The sequence below is a fragment of the Centropristis striata genome, chromosome 13 (assembly GCF_030273125.1).
Source record: "Centropristis striata isolate RG_2023a ecotype Rhode Island chromosome 13, C.striata_1.0, whole genome shotgun sequence".
Lineage (NCBI taxonomy): Eukaryota > Metazoa > Chordata > Actinopteri > Perciformes > Serranidae > Centropristis > Centropristis striata.
Window position 1 is genome coordinate 15,400,245 of NC_081529.1, and position 17,600 is coordinate 15,417,844.

Consider the following 17,600-nt stretch of genomic DNA (forward strand, 5'->3'; position numbering starts at 1 on the left):
CAGACTAGCCCTCATTTGAGAATAGTCTGGTGTTAGCCAGGCTAGTAATTTGCAGCACTTAAGCTCAATGTTGTATGCTGCTGTATATAAAATAAAGTTGAGTTAAATTTTATCCTGCTTACGTGGGTTTGTGAGGTTCGTGTATTTTGCTTTCTTTTTTGAGGCTAGATTTGATTCTTTTAAAATAAGATATGTTTTGTTATATCGTCAAAACACCACAAAATTGAAAAAAAATTGCATACTATACAGAATGTTGGAGAAAAAAAAGGTCAACATTAAATCTGATAAAAAATTCAGCCGTACCTGTCCATTACGGTCCTCAGGGCCCTTTCAATGTTCATGCGGTGGCCTACACGTGTCACACCCAGATCCAAGTAGTCGTCCTTGGTTAGGGAGGGCAGGTGAGTGCCGTCAATCTCGTTGTCCAGGAAGCGCTCTCTGTGCTCACCCAGGTTGAGGTATCCTAGCCAGTCTGCAACATCATACTTGGTCCAGTAGGGCAGCGGCTTGGAGGCAAAAGGCTTTGTAGGGGAAGGGGGCGGTAGATGGGGGTAACTCAGGCATGTAGGTGGAGGGAGAGGGTGCAGGGGCGGAGAAGAGGTCCCGGAAAGGAAGTGAGTTGGAGACAGGGATCGAGAGACAACTAAAGTGGAGTTTGGAGGAGGAGGGGCACCAGATGGGGCAAACAGTGGAGGAGAGGGCGAGAAGTAAGGATCTCCAAGAGGGTTCCCAGGTGATGGCGGTGTGATTGAACCTTGGAGGTCGTACATGGCACTGTATAGAGGTGTGGTGGGGAGGAGCGGAAGGGACGATGGCCGTGGTGGACCCAGCTTGGGCCTTTCTGACGGGGAGATGAGGGGGCTGGGTGCTCGCCTACGCTGCAACATGTGTGATTCTGCTTTACGGGACTCTCGACTGGGGATGAACTGGAATTCTAGGGCTTTGGTCCGGTATACAGGTCTGTGTTTGGGGGAAGTGGGGTAAGGGGAATAAGTTGTCGGTGACAGCGGGGAATGGGAACGTGGAGGCTGGGAGGCAGCGGGAGGTTGAGGAGAGGGGGATCGTCCCCAGTTAGGGTACTGAGAGGCAGGGGTAGGGGACGGGGATAACGATGGTTGTGATAATGAAATCGGAGATGGTGACTGGGATCGAGCTGAGGGGGGGCTGAGAGCTGAGGCTGAGTCTTCTGAAAATCTGTGGATGGAAAGAAAGATAAAAGCATTATAGAAAACAGAAAACAATAACATAAAAAACATGCCCAAACATTAGTGGAAATGTTGCTAAAACATTGTCCAGCTATTTTTACAACTTGTCGAGTAAAATAATTTTATACTGTCAACATCCTTATTGTGTGTCAGCTAAAATCAACTTTGACATTATATGTGTTGGGCATAACGCGTTATGTGTTGCAAATAGCATTTTGGAAATATTATTAGTTACTTTGCCAAGTAACATACATCCTACTTGCTCTTAGGCTGTCAATCTGAGCGGTGACAAGATAATCCATTCAAATTTTGAGAAAAAAAAACATCCTCTGGTTGGTGCTCATGGTGAAAAAGCAATCTCAAACAATTAGATAATAAAAGGCAAAGGGACTATTTTAGTCTATGATTCAATAACGGTGACATTTATTTTGTCAACATATTTTTGTCATCGAAACACCAGAGAAAACACTATGTGGACCCACACCCTCTGGATTTTGTAACGAACTGCAATAAACTTGATTTTATGCGCTTTGATTACTCTTCATGAAACATAACCCCATTGCACTTGTCATACACCTTGTCATATTTCTGCAGTTATTTTTCATGAAAGTAACACAAATGCAACACATTACCCGACACAGACAGTAATATTTTAAAGTAACAAATTACTTTAAAATGACACATTTCCATTTTGAAATTAACTTGCCCAACACACTTGCTCACAACAGACTGTATATAGAAGCAAGTGTCAAAGTTTTATGTTCTTCCTGACAGAAAAAAAGGGAGTGGAAGTGGCTCTATTACCTGTTTCTGCTTCTGAGAGAAACACATGGAAAAAGCCAGAAAAATAAAAGGATAGGTTTACACAGTATAGACAACACTTACACAAGACATAAACAGACAGTACACAGTCTTTCACGGAAGGCTTGAACATTCAATGTGGGAGGTAAAGAACACAGAGGTTGCACACTGATAGGCTCACACAGGTGACAGATGAATAGTTGGACAATGCCGTGCATCATCATCAACAGAAACTGCAGTTCATGCTGTGACACTGACAATCATAAAGCCAAAGTTTTCACTGATGTGTACCTGTGTCTGCTCATTGGTCTCTGGCTGCTCCAGCTGTCCTTTGTTCTTTGCTGCAGTTTACTGCTCAGCTCATTTATGATGCTGGGCTTCATACTGGATGCAGGAGGGTAAATCTTCTTCCCCTCTAAAAGTGACCCGGACTGATCACCGGCCATCTGCCCCTCGCCCCAGAGAGGCTTCATCTCAGGAGTGCGAGGGCGCTCAAAGTACGGTGAAATGGGACGTTCCAAATTCTGCATGTCCCTCACCCCATACCCATCCCGGCCACTTTCATCTACTCCCTCTTCGTCCTCTTCATGCTCCTCCCGTCGTCTGTGGGAGTGAAAGGATGCAGGCGCGGTGCTGGTCTGTCTGTGTAGGTCATTTGTGCGACCACCCTCTCTGAACCTGTTGGTTTTTGGGTAGGTGGAGGCTGCTGCTGTTGCATTCTGCATCTCAAAAGTTTGTCCGTCCAGGTAGCTCATGTAAGACTCCAGAAAATCTGCTCCCCTTTCTGAATCCCCTGCCCCGCCTCCCCCTCCCATCCGCCCTCCTCGCTCCACTCGCTCCAGCCGGTCCGCCCTGACACTGGCCAGGATGCTGTCCAGGTGGTGGTCACTGCTGCTGCGGCTGTCCAGCTCTTCAATCCCAGAGTCCACCACCGTTTCCTGGGACTCTCCTTTCTTGGTAGCGGGGGGAGGGCGGTGGTGCTCTCCTGTCCTGCGACTGCCCGTGATGGCGGTGGAGGATGTCGTATGTGTGGCGTGTGTGCGCTCGTGGTAGAGCTGAGTGGAGGTGCTTGTTGTGGTGGCAGCAGCGGTGGTTGTAGCGGCACAGCTAGCGGTCGTGGCATGTGAGGCAGGGCCCCGAAGTGGAGCAGAGGTGGCAGCAGTGGAAGAGGGCACTGGGGGTCCACGATAGGCTGGGGGCGGTGCGACTGTGTGCGGGGGAGGCGTGGGGGAAGATCGCCCAGATGTATGAGAGCTGTTGTAAAGGTGGTGGGGGTGGGACATAGAGAAGGGTCTGTGATAGGATCCAGGGGGAGGCGGTGGTGAAACTGAAGGGGGAGGCGGAGGTCCCGCTGTTGAGGTGGGCTGCAGGGTGGACGGCGAGTGAGGGGGCGGGGGGTTGGGTGACGTTTGAGAGGGAGAGGGAGCAGATTGAGTCAGGTTCGCCACCTCACTGTCATAAGATGTGAGGCTGGAGGCGGTGGAGTCCCCTGCCTGAGGTGAGGGCAGGGGTGTATGAGCAGGAAACCCACTTCCAAATGTTTCTTTTTGGGGAGGTGGAGGAGGTGGTGGTGGAGGAGGCGGTGGAGGTGGAGGGGGTGGGACCTGCTGTTGGCGGGAGGTCAGGCTGTTGGGGCGCATCCCGTGTTGTGAGTACCCTGATAGTCCCCCATTTCCCCTGTCGAAGCTGTTAGCAAACTGTAATGGAGGTGGGAGAGGATCCGCATAGACAAACTCATCGTCAGCATCAACTGAGGGGGCAGGGGGAGGAAGAACCATCAGGCCACTCCCAGTGCTCCCAGTAGTACTTGCTGTCTGCTGGGTACCGGTAGGTGGAGGAGAGGGAGGGGTGAGGGACAAGATATACGCATCAGCTTGACTTTCCATCCTGAGAAAAGAGGGCCTCCTAGGTGGCTGAGACTGGGATGCCTGTTGAGCAGAGCTTTCAGCAGCTGCTGCATTGGCAGCTGCCTGCTCTGCCCTTCTCATGTAATTCTCTCTCTCTTTGTCCCTCTCTCTTTCTCTCGACAGCTCCCTTTCCCGTTCCCTCGACCTCTCCCGCTCCCTCTCCTTGAATGTTGGCTGATACGGCTGAGACTGGTAGTGGTGCGTGTGGACCGTTTTGTCCTCAGAGAAGCGAACTCTAAGCCCTTCACGAGCCCCTCCTCCTTCCCGCTCCCTCTCTCCTCCACTAGCTTCTTCGCTCCACACACTCCCAACTCCTCTGAGGATTCTGGGTGAGGGTGGGCGGCCGACACTGGCCGTGGTAGCAGCCAGAGAAGACGATGTGACCAGGTAAGAGCTTGAGGACTGGGCAGCAGATGACACCGGCTGAGAGGTGACAGTAGACGAAGGAAACACCACACTCGACATCTGGCGGGTAAAGTGGTGCCCTGTGTCCCTCCTTAACCTGCTGTCATCTCTCAGTGCACGCTCTCTGGCTGCCAGGGCAAGGCCTAGTGGCGATGTGGGGTCAAGAGCCTTTCCTGTTAGAGGGTGAATGAAGGTGGTGGTACTGGACGGTGCTGACTGTCTGCCTGCTGCTGTGTACAAGTCAGTAGGCACAGATTTAGGCTGATAGTCCAGGGCAGGTGACGAGTACTCAGGTAGGCCAAAGGCTGGAGGCATGCTGCGGGTGTGATGGATAAAGGTGTCCCCAGAGAACATGCCCTCATCAATAGACTTGGACGGGCGCAGCCGTGAACTTTCAGCCTGTGTGCTAAGCTGTTGTTGTGACACTTGAGTCCTTGTTAATCCATCACTCATTCCCCCAAGACTCACATCCTCCTCAGCAGACATGAACAAGGAGGCACTCTTTCTGCGGGCTTCATGAAACCGTTCCCTGTCTCGGCGAGCTGCGCCAACAATGGCAGCCCCAAACTGGCTGGTAAAGTCCAGATTTTCCTGGGCTCGCATAGAGGGCAAGGACGGAGGCGGCGGTGCTGGGATGGAAGGTGGGGCGGGCGGCTGTGGAGCAGGAGTGGAGGGAGGAGGACCATGGGGTGTTTTGGCTTCATCTGTCTCCCCTGATGCAGGAACGTCTGCCTCCACACTGCTGCCCTGGCTGCTGCGTCCACTGCTGCTGGTTGAAGGGGCCTTGACAATAATGGTGGGGATGGGGATGGAGCTTTTCTCGATCGAGCCTTTGTCCCCCAGTGTACCCTGGGCCATGCGCAGGTCCTCTACTTTGGATTGTTTTACAAGGGGGCCCTTACCTCTCCGGGCTCCTCCTTTCGGACCGCCTGCTCCACCCCCAGCTGCACTACGGTCTGCTCGCTGGGGTTGACTCTGGGTAGTCTGTTGTTGCTGGGGCATTACAGTGGCGATGCTGGATGGGGGGACAGCGGTGCTGTAACCTCTCCTAAGACCTGCTGCCTTGGCCCCTCCACCAGCTCCTAAACCAGCTCCAACAGGCTCCCCAGAATAGGCAACCTTCCGCGAAGCAGTCCTGCTTTGAGCAGTATGGGCAGTTGCATGTGCATATGAAGTTGTGTGGTCCACCGCTCCACCACTGGGGCCTGTGCTGGCACCACCCGCCCTTTCCCTGCCGCCATGGGTGAAGTGCACTGACTGGGAGTAGGGCTGGTAGTGTGCAGAGGTGGATGTGGACTGGGACACGGAGACAGAGGGCTGCTGGGATGACTTTGCTCTCCAACCTAGTGGTGGAGCAGAAGAGAATGGAGGGTCTGGTGGCGCTGTGGTGGGAGGGGGAGGGATGTCGTCTGGGCCGGGCACCGACAGACTGCGAGCAAACTTCATGGCTGGAGGATGCAGATACTGCCTCTCCTCTTCAGGCACCCCTGCAGTACAGCATCCACAAATGGAGAAAAAAAACAAATTGGGATGAAATAGAGATTCAGAGGTAATACAGATGGTGTAGAGTGAGAACAAGAAAAGGAGAAAAAGAAGCGAATAAGAGTAGAGAGTAATGGAGCCAGAAAGAAGGAGAGCTGTGGGTAATCTATGAGAGTGTCTGTCTAAATCTGACTGCCCGTCTACCTGCCAACGAGTCTGTCCTCCAATCTTATGTCTGTTAGTAGGTAAGTCAGTTAGTGCGATATATTTCACAAACAAGTAGCAACTGGGCAGCATCACAGCAGCAGCATTTGTTTTGTTGGTCACCAGAGAGCAATTTCAGGAGGAGAGTTAGCAAAGCTTTACTAAGCAACAAACCAGAAAATAATCCATCAGAATAAAACAAGGGGATTAGTGACGCTACTGTATATAACAAACAGTAGTAGGGTGAGCATAAGACAAACAAAAGTTTTCAGTACAGGTATAGTAAGTATAGTAAGTAACAGGTTAGTGTATAACATACAATTAGCTACAGATACAGATACAAAGTGTGCACACTTTTGGCCAAAGACAAGACAGTGTTGGCCACAGACAAACAGGTCAGCACAGCGTAGACCTCTACTGGTCCAGAGGACAGACAGACAGGCGAAAGGAGGGGCAGACAGAAAAAACAGACAGCCTCACCGATGGATTTCTGCCGCAGCATACCGTGCGGTGGGCCATGACCTGAGGTGTACTGGCCACGTTCAAAGCCGATGCCCAACCCTGACGACATCATCCCCATCCCGGACTGATCCCCGTAGTTTGGCTGAAATGCCAAAAAGGAGCACGTGAAAGAAAGTGGAGACCGTCATGAGACTCAATCGTACAGTATGTGTGGGCCGGAGAACTGAAATAAGCTAAAAGAGAACATTGTGTATGAGTGACTCCTTTGCATAGTTTTTAACTTAATCAATAATAAAATCTTTGTTATTATTTACACTGACTCACTCGCTGGTAAAGTAAATATTTCAACATTTTTATGCATTTAAATGACATTACCGATGACATGATACAGATCTAAGGACTACATATTCTGCTCCACACAAATGTAAAAATTGCCTCTTGTGTTGTCTTAACCTTGTGTTATAATAATACGTGATAATACCAAGAAATCTGTGGGTCTCAGTCTTTCACTTTTGATGTAGAAATGAGGCAAGGTTTTAATAGATTTTATTTTTTAGTTTAGTTTTAGTAAGTTTTCAGAGTTTGCTAGTATGGTTTAATTAGTATATTAAGGTTTAATTTCAGCTTTTCAGTGTTTCAATTTAATTTTATAGTAGTTTGTTTTTGTTAGGGCGAGGTATAATGTTTCAGAAGTATGTAGCTACATTAGGGGTGGGTGATATGGCCCTAAAAGATTATCACAATATTTCACTTCTCTTCTCTTCAATCCTGTCTTCCTGTCCTGTTCACCTCTGTCATATTGTATTGTGTGTTTTTTATACGTTTCGGACGGGTTGATGGCAAATTTCGTTGTACTACCCTGTGCAATGACAATAAAGGCTTTCTGATTCTGATTCAGGTTATTTTTGCGATAACGGTATTCTTGACAGTATTGCAAAATAGTGAAAAATATATAGAAAATATGATTTTTTTAGTCTGTATAAATAAACAAAAATGTAGTGTAAGGTGCAAATCTCCACAGATGCCAAATACAAAAAAATTACTCTTGACTCTTGAGTATTAGCAAATAATGAAAAATAACCATCTGGGGGGTCCAGCAATGCGAATGCGCATGCATGTCTCAGAGGAGGAGGGAGAGGTGTGGATCGGGGTTTTGACTAACTCAAGGGTGAGCAGAAACACAGTGCAAAATAACTTTATATTATGAATAGTGTAGATATACTTTCAGTAGCTTGAAATGTGACGTTAGCGCAGCACATGAGACTCTGGTGGGCCGCCACAGTCTAGGTAATTGATCGGAAACCCTTACGCCACTATGGCAAGAAGTAGGAATGTTGCAAATATCATGATATGCATTTTTTTTACTCATAAAAAAAATAAACCGGTATAATCGTGAACAATATGATATGGCACACCCCTAAGCTACATTCAAAATGTATTGCTGGGGAACTTTGTAGGAACCACTATAATGGTTGCATCAAGTGTTGCTTCCCAACCTGATTACAAATCCAGACAACACTGGAACACACACATATCTAAGGACAAAATACTGTAGTATATTTCATAATACACACCTCATTGCCATAGAAACTTCGCCCCCTGTCTCTTTTTGGCCCCTGTCCCCGTGTCCCCGGTGCCTCATTGGTGCTGATTGTCTGCTGAGCTGCTGCAAGAATTTCATCTAGTTTATCTGAGAGAAAAAAGATGGAGACAGAAAGACAAAGAGAGAGAGAGAGAGACATACGCCAATGAAACAGAAAAACGGACAGCAACATAATGAAGGAAACAATGTGTGGAAGGGGACACACTTGATGAAGGTGGATGAGAAAGAGAGGAAGATATTCAGGAAACATCCACTGACAAACATGAGCTCCCTTACTCAAAGCCATCTGATAGACTGTCCTCTTCTTCTCTGTAACTTGTGAGGATTCGAATTCTAAAAGAGAGGAAATTCAGAATAAGCCAAATAAGTGACTGAGCGGTGAGTGCCAAGTCATTTTGGACAGACATAAATACAATGCTTTAAGCGAGAGTGTACCAGAGCATACCTGATTTTTTTTTCCAAGGGGTAGCAGCTGGAAGGAGGACAAAAGGAGACTTAAGTTTTGGCAGGAGTGAAAGTGTGATAGCGTTGTTACAGTGAATACTAATCATATTCACCGGAGCCTGACAAACTGAGTCACCGCGCCAGGCTTTTTCGATCTTCGATTTAAAAGAACGTACATCACACCCACACTTTAAGACAGCTGAAGCATGCACACTTATGTTACAGTAAATATGCTGCACACACATACAGTATGCTGCTTGCTTTCACTCTTTCTCACACACTTGAACACACACAATGTGGAATTAGTCTGAGGCTGACTCCCACCTCTCTCCACTGTTAAATGGTTAGGATCAGGCCAGCGGTGAAGTGGGGACAAAGGAGACAAAGAAAAGACAGAGTTAGTGGTTAGCCCAGTGAACGGTAAAGGGACAAGTCTACAAGGGAGCAAAGAGGAGGAATTAAAGGTGACCCTTTAGTGGTTGCATCCACTGGTGTGAGTGAGCTTGTGTGTGTGGACTGAATAGGAATGGGGTTATCTGCCAAACTCATACTCAAGCAGTTATACTTCATAATGTGTATTTTATTGAGCTTAATTAAACAGAAATTAAATTTTATTGTCCGATGGTTAAACCAAGCATGAAAGGGTTTTGAACTTGTCTTTATTTCATCTCTTACTTGCAACTGCACTGCACAAATCCTTTCAAAAATTAAGCCATGGTTTTGTTGAAACATGTGTCCAAACATATTTAAACAACACTTGAAATTAGTGTCGGGAAAACAACAATTTGTGCACTGCAGGATCATTTCCATTTTAATGTCCTTGTTATCTTGCAGCATGACTTCTAGGTGAACTGGGACACTGCACCAATCACAGAGGTGAGATAGTTTAATAGGCGTCACAGCTAAATGAATTCTAATGCATTAGAATAAGCATATGGTAGGGGCTGACATGGTTTCATCACACACTGTGCTCCTCTCACCTTGATCCAGAAGGAGGCAAAAGCAAAGAGGCTCTAAGTTATTATAGGCTGTGTTACTGCAAATTAAGCAACCACATCACATGGAACTTGGGATATTTATTAATAAAAACACTTTATATTGCATTAAACTGAACCTTTCATTTTTAATTAAAGCCACACAATACTGAGATTTTTTAGGCCGGTACTGATATCAATATAGGGGACTTCTTATAAAAAAATATATTGACCTATAGTCATCTTCTTTAAATATTAAACACATTATATAACCAAACACTATTGATGCTGAGCCCTGATTAAATTTTGTAACCAAGATACACACTAAATGGGACATTTTAATTAACTAGTAAATGCTTTTTATTTCATTCCAAAAATGCCAGTATTCCACATTTGATTCGGGTCATGCAAACAGCATACTCCTTTTGATATTCAGAGTACGGCCTTATTCTGAATGTGTACAAATAAGACCTGTAAGGTAGACCAATGCTTTTGGTTTTAGGGCCATATTTGGACATACAGAACATTTGGAACATGCACTTTTATTGGAGGTTTTACAGCAGTTTGCAACACATGGTCTCTTTCTTGTTCACAGTCAGCTGTTTGCAAGGCTGGGGTCGAGATGCACACGCAAATATTACAATGCCAACCTTTTCAGGACACTTGTTGGGGGAATGAAAGATGGAGGCTGTGTTTGCACGGTTGAACAATTGCACCAACGTGGGAAAACTTTGAAATAAATCTTTTTTGATGCAAACAAGCAAAGAATAGCTCAGCTCTACTTTTTTATATTTTGACATGATAAACCACGTTAGAGCATTGACCCTGTCACACACAGCCTACAATTGGAGTATGCACAGCTGCATGTAAAACAGGAATATATAGGTGGAATATTCATTTTCATTAGCCATGTTAAAAGCTTAGGAAGAATATTGTCTTGTCAAAATTCGAAATATTTTGTGGACGTAAACATCGTAACCGTTTCTGAATGAAAAACCTACTTTCGCATTTGTGTACTGAATTTTTTTGAGAAATATACACGGTACAATACATCTGCAATAAGCTACTATCTGCCTGGCTGATTAGTTTTTATGGCACTTTTACATCTGCATATCACAAAAATTCACTTAAATACCTCAGTATGATGAGGATGAGGCTAGTCTACAATTTCAAAACAACAACATGGTTAATGCTATTTTCTCTCAAAATAATTACCACATTCATCCAAAAAAACATGGCTTCCCTTTGCAGATGATGTAGTATTATAGTTCATAAAATAAGGTCATCATCATTTTTTCTTTTCTTTTTTTTTGTCAGAAAGCTATCCAGCAGATGTTCCTACCAAATTTCTACACTGTATTGTAAAATATAAAATGGTTTAAGTCATAGCACCTTTAAGTTTGTTGTAGTGATAATCTCTGTATTGAGATGATGCATACAGTATTACTGCATACAAACAGTTCTAGGGGTAAGATAATATTGTGTATAGTGAGCATTAAAGGTGGGAGGGAGGGGGGTTGAGAGTTCAGGAAACTGGCACCTGTGTTTCAAACCGGGCGCTCATGCTTTGTGCTGGTCAGGTGAGGTCACACCACAGAAAGGAGGCAGGTGAGGGGAGAAGATGGGGGAGGAATAAAGCAAAGGGCTGATTTCTACACTCAGAATAAACTTTAGTCTGATCCTGACTTACAGCAGTGGTTTGATTTGGGCAACTTCCAGGCATTGTTTGTAAGAGAAACTACTTAAATAAGATCTGAGACCAGCTGATGAAGCCCTGCAGACTCCCCTCCCCTCCAGCAGCTCCACATGTCATCAGCCTTCATACATCATCAATTACTCACTGGGCAAGCTCAGAATAAGACAGCAGTGACAGCTACAGCACCTGAAAACACTAGAAATGTTCAGAAATGTAACCCAATCAGCAATAAAACGCCGTCCAACATTCTGATCTGCAAATGGGGGTGTTGACCCTCACCATGCACTCTCCTCCCACTATTTTGCCTCAAATAGAGATGGCATAAGCATAGCCACACATAATGCTGTTACCATAGCAACAGACCTGGAACAAAGTTGTTTTTTCTTTTTTCTAAAAAAAATTACTCATCTCAATAATTTTATCCTGGGTGTGATTTCTTCCAAATGAATCAAACGTGTTCTGAACAAAAGATATCAACAAAAAAAAAGGACATATATTTTGCAACTTGCTCACTAATACATGAAGACCAGACACTTCGCCGTGATGTTTGTGGCACCCGGAAAACTCTTCTCAGGTGACGCCCATTCCCCTGCAGTGTTACCTTGGCAACAAATACTTGCTGAGTGTGTGTGTGTGTGTGTGTGTTTGTGTGTTGAGCAGAGGGGCTGGTTGTCTGCTCTGTGGGCGCCGGGGTTAAAGCTGTGGGCGGGCCAGGGAGCAGTGGGGGGTGCAGGGGGGTAAGAGGTAAGAGAGGCGGGCAGTGAGAGAGGGATCACAGGGTGGATGGCGACACTTTTTCTGGGTGGGGTTACCTGTAGTGGGGGTGCTGGAAGTGACAGTGTGGAACCTCTGAAAGAACAGTGAAATGCATTGAGACCGTCATCCATGGCGGTAGCCAATCTTCTTTTTTCTTTCCCTCTTCTTTCTGTCACCAAGTAACTACACTTTCTCCCTCTCTACTTTCTTTCTGTCTAAATTTAGCCCTAGCTCAACTCCCCTTCACACTTTCAGCATCTTTAGCAACCCCCAACACCTTGGTTTCACACTGTTTCTTTTATCACCTCAATCTATTTCTCCCTGGAACTTTTTCTCCCCCTCTTCAGCTTTAAAGCGCTCTCCTTATTTATCTACAATTCACTGTCTGTCTGTTTCTTCATTATTTGTACTCCTTTTCCTTTTACCCCCCAAAAAATTAATCTAAGCCAACTTCTTACCCATCTCCTCCAGTTCTGAAGTCATGGATTTGGATCGTAGGGCGATTGCCGGAGTGCTCAGCCTCTTACTCTGCTGGGGGACTGAAGGGAAGGAACAGACAAAGGCAGCAGTGGTCAGCAAGCATTCCAGGAACAAGGTTCAGGTCAGCTGCAGTACAGTGACACCCCAGAGTGTAATAGATGGATTCTTACTTTTCTTCCTCGAACCCTCCTCCATGTCGGGGTTGCGGGTTACCATAACAACCTTGACCATGAGGCTGTTACCACCTTGCCGGATCATGTTGACGACCTGTCGGTGACCAACCTTCACTACATTCTGACCATTGACCTGGGACAGACAGAGAGACAGTGAGTATCTCAAAAACAGCTTTTCATTTAACTTTGGTGGAAAGTGAGGCTTTGAGCAACAGAACAAAATATTGTTTTTGGTTTTATAAAGTAAAACATCTTGCATTGAAAAAACATTCAGATCTGGATTAAACATTTAGTGACTCTGTCAATAAGTTTATGTTTTAGGCTGTTAGTTTGTTTGTGATTGTGAAGAAACTACTGGCCTGATTTTGAAACTTGGTGAAAGGGAGACCCAATTACATTTTGGAGTAGATCCAAATCACAGGGCAAATACACAAATTATTCTTCACTTTTGTTAACATTGCGAGATAGTACATGGCCTCGATGGAGGTCTGCGAGGAGTGCCCTTCTAGTTCTGGATAATGGGTTCAGAAATGTTTACATTTAATCTGTCAGTTCTTTCAATTCCAACCCATAATGCCATGGTAAATCATAGCAGCACCTCTATCAGGAAATCCCCCATCCTGAGACCGGCTCTCCAGGCGACGCCTCCCTCGTCCACTGACTCCAGGTACTGCAGGGCTGGAAAGGCCGGGGTGGGGGTGAACTCCTCGATAGGAGTCTGAGCTGGAGACACCATGAAAATATGAAAATGTATCATGCTTGTGGTACAGTATTATTAGGACTATCATAGTTAAATCAATTAGTGTGATTATAAAACAGAATGTTTGTATTTATGTCACATTTCTTACCTTTGGCCCCTCTCAGCACAAAGCCAAAACCCTCGCTGTCTTTTTTCTGTAGAAGCACCGTCTTCTCTTTGATTATATAGTCACTAACAGACAAGAGATAGAGAAGAGAGAGTTAGACATAACTTAAAACAGAAGACAAGGTAGACATGTACTATGCACCCTTGCATGTCTGCATTCACCCTTTGTCTTAATCAATGGAGATAATAGGAGAAAAGTTGAGTTTTAAAATCCATCAAACACAGCATTTACCTGGCAGGTGTTGTTTTTCCTTTTCCTTTCCCCAGTGAAACCAGCCCTCTGTACATTGGCATTAAACAAACTCACTTCAATTTAGATTTTTCTCTTTGTTTGTAAGTATAAAATACTGTTCACTCTTTCAAGATGTGATATATTGTCTTATAAGTTATTGATTGTATGTAAGGCTACTTGTTATTCTTCAAATGTATCTTTAAATGATGATGAATGTTTTTTGTCAGATTTAATTGCTCAGAGCAGTAATATTTCCATTCCCTTTTTATTAATTATACATTGTTTAAAAAATAAATAAAGGACTAATCTAACTAATCTAGGACAGGACACACAGGTCTGTCAACTTTAATACAATGGATATTATGCAGTTTGTCCGATTTATAGCTTTAGTATAGATCTTTACAAAAGTGTCTAAAACAAAACCAAAAAAGGGTTCTATAGGAAGCCTGGTTTGACATTGTAGATATCATTCAAATCTCAAATGAAAACAATAACTTTTGTAACACTGCAATTAAAACGTAATCGTCTAGTTGATTGATAGAAAAGTATTCTACAACTTTTTAGATTTATGATTATGCTCTGTGGAAATATAACATTTTTCACTTTTTTCTAAAATTTTACTTATTCAATTTACTGAGAAAAGTAATTATACAATTAAATGATTATTAATATATAATCCTGAGTTGCAGCCTTCTATTTCTGAATTTCTGATCAAAACTTCAGAGTGGCTACAACTTCTGCTATCAGTCTTCAAATTTCTACATCAGTGAAACTCCAGCCTACATTAAATTGTTATGATTGTAACATGTTTTGCTATGCTTCACTTTGCTGTATGTTTCTGTCAGCAAGCCCAGAGATCATTTCCACCAGAACCTCCATTAAGAAGAGATGCTATATACAGTATCATGGCGCTGCCTGTTGCCTCAGCAACAGCTTGATCTGGATGCAGGGAAAGTTGCATGGGTAGGACCACACCAGAGCTGAGCCATGTGATGGTACACTAGTAGCCACTGAGAACAGGCACTGCATGCTCACAGGTGGAGCCTGCAGAGTGCAGTACTCTTCTGTCCCATGGGATAAACACATGGGATATATGTAACCAGAGGCTGAATGTCACTGAATACATTTACACAATTTGAAGTACTTGAGTGTTTCCATTTCATGCAACTTCATAACTCTACTCAACTTGAATTTTAGATTGAAATATTGAACTAAGACTTACATTTATTTCACAATTTTAGTTACAAGGCACTTTTTCAGATTAACATTTTGCATTAAGAAACATATAAGCTAAAAAAAAATACAACATACCGCTTACTCCACCAAGCAGATGATCTTGCATATTACTGGACCCATCAGTTTAATATTTTTTGTGCACATGACTGTAATGACCTCTTGTGGCTTTATGCCATATTTAACTCCTGACTCCTTACTACTGTTAAGCCAGTAGGGGCCGCAAGATAGCAAATGCTTCAGTTTGTAATCCTGTTTTCGCTCTGGAAAAAAGTATGTGGCAGTCACCGTGGCGACAGTTGGCGTATTCTTTTATAATCACTTTGAAATTGACATTATACATCACTGCTGTTAAAAAAGTGTCCCAGTTCAGACTTGCACACAAAGGTAAGACAATTGAGGATTATATGCATTCAATCAAACTTTACAGCAGTGGTTGTTTGAAGCATTCCACAATGTCAGCCAGCTGCTGAAATGAGTTTGTTGGTTAACTAATCACTTATGATGGCAATACAAACGGCAACTTTTTGGTCTAACATGACAGAGCAATGTGCTTGCCAACAGGAATTAAGACACACTAAAAGCCTTTTCGCAAATTTCGCACAAAATCAAAGAACAAAAGGCATTTTCGGTTATATATAAAACAAGCCTTGCCTTTTACTGTTGAAGGCCACATTTTGGCCTTTGTCATGTCTCAAAAATTGAAATCTACAGAAAAGTTCTGTGGCCTCATTCTGAGCCGGAGCATCTGCAGAACTGTATAAAAAAAGTAGTTAAAACTAGCTCCATCTAAACCAGCTACAGTTTCACTTAGGCATTAATGCTTCAGTAATATTAATCTAACAGCCTCATATATAATAATATACTGATCACAAGGCCATTTTTCTGCAGAATGAGTGTTTTTACTACATTTAGCTTAAAAATGCTTTTTTTTCTCTTTGGATTTTGAATACAGAACTTTAAATTGTATTTTTCATTGTTGTATTCGTATTTTAACATAGGTAGAGGAACTGAGTACTACTTCTACTACTATTCAACTTCACAAGACAAATGAGGTGGAGAAGACTGAATCACAATGTTTAAATTCACACATTTTGACTGACTTGTTACTTCTAAAAACAAATGTGTTGCTACCAGTTAAGGCTACCATTAAACGTTTGAGAAGGTGTTAAAAAAATGGGATTAAAATAGTTGTTTTGTATGTGCCGAGGCTTTTCCTGCCCTACAAGCATGAAAGGTGAGACACGACACACACATGGACAATCAGCCACTTCAGTTTAAACCACTTTGGTGTGAGAAACAGCACCACCTCTGAGGGCTGCTGACCTCTAACGGACTCTTGTCTTGTCATGAATGGAAAGACTGTCCAAACAGCCAGTCAGTGAGTCAGAAGGGTATATATACCGTGTCAGCTGTAACATACTGCAACCACATGCTGATAATCACATCGTGCACCGAAATAGTCCCAGCCCACTCCATCTGTTCACCCCTCTCTTTCTCTTTTCACTGGCTTTTCTTCCTTTTTACATTTTTCCATCCTGATGGCCCCGCCTACTCTATAAGATACCGCTTTATACTGGCTTCCTTCCCTTGTTCTTCAAACTTCCACTAATTTTTTTTCTAATCACATTTCCCCCTCATGATCTTTTTCATTCAGTCTATTGAGTGTATGATGCTCTCCACAGGCTGTGAGAATCTCTCTGTCTCTGCCTGCCAAGGCTCTGTCTTTGTTATTCTTGTCCTCCTCTGTCCATCTCTGTGTTGGCCAGCCCAGATCTCAAACAGTCTCTCCGAGGGACCAAGTGAATACATGAGCCCATACTGTAAGTACAAACACATTCATGCAAAGCTTTAGGTAGGACTGAGTATAGTAAAAACACTATTGGGAATTAGGTACAAAGTAATGCTAACATGGAAACACACACATCACATTTCCCCCCTGTAGTCTGTCTCTGCAGGCCACAAAAGCAACAAGTCACTTCATGGAAATTCAGCATGCGTGCAGACAACAAACATATTGATTCAGGAAACTTTACCATCAACAGCAGATCATATTTTTGCACTTGTATGCCTGCTGATTTTTCTCAGTTTCATAGTGAGTAATCCTACCCAGTGTAAATACAGATTACTGCAGCAACATAAAGTTTCCTTGTTTTATACTTCCTGTATTTAAATGACAACATGATTAAATGTCTCAAACTCAACCATTACCTAACTAATATCCATCACTGGGACCTATGATAAATACTGAAGTCTTATTTATTTTTTACTCAAAACAAACAGCAGCTTGTAACCATCAATATTAACAAATAAGAAAAAACATTTGAGAGGTGATACCAAAGGAACAGAAAATTTGAGGACTACCATATCGCTGCATGCAGAGACCTTTGCACAGCCAACACTCAAAGTGAAGAAAAGCCAAGTCATTCGTGATGTGAACAAATAATTATGCCAACTGCAAGTGTCATGGAAAAAGTGTCAGATTATATCTTTCATATTTATGTTCAACATATCATTTTCCCAATTATTCCATCCAACCAGAGTCTACAACTAACTCAAGCTTTGCTGTCTTCAAGGATGTCATTAACTTTAAGTGACATTAGCTGGGTTCCAGTTAAGTGGCTGACTACTTTGATGTCTGAATAATTTCTGTACTGAATGCTCCTCAATTTAGCCTA

At 43.6% G+C, this 17,600-nt stretch overlaps 1 protein-coding gene across 1 annotated transcript in view; it reads right to left on the bottom strand.

Moving 5' to 3' along the window:
• shank1 (SH3 and multiple ankyrin repeat domains 1) overlaps positions 1–17,600 on the bottom strand; it is an 87,991-nt gene that overhangs the window by 10,210 nt on the left and 60,181 nt on the right. The window contains exons 16-26 of the mRNA XM_059348044.1: positions 13,441–13,523; positions 13,191–13,315; positions 12,590–12,725; positions 12,398–12,478; positions 8,838–8,846; positions 8,515–8,541; positions 8,346–8,402; positions 8,041–8,156; positions 6,485–6,608; positions 2,298–5,805; positions 304–1,194 (exon numbers count right to left, since the gene is read on the bottom strand). Coding sequence (XP_059204027.1) covers positions 304–1,194; positions 2,298–5,805; positions 6,485–6,608; positions 8,041–8,156; positions 8,346–8,402; positions 8,515–8,541; positions 8,838–8,846; positions 12,398–12,478; positions 12,590–12,725; positions 13,191–13,315; positions 13,441–13,523 — 5,157 coding nt within the window. The remainder of the gene's footprint in view (positions 1–303; positions 1,195–2,297; positions 5,806–6,484; positions 6,609–8,040; positions 8,157–8,345; positions 8,403–8,514; positions 8,542–8,837; positions 8,847–12,397; positions 12,479–12,589; positions 12,726–13,190; positions 13,316–13,440; positions 13,524–17,600) is intronic.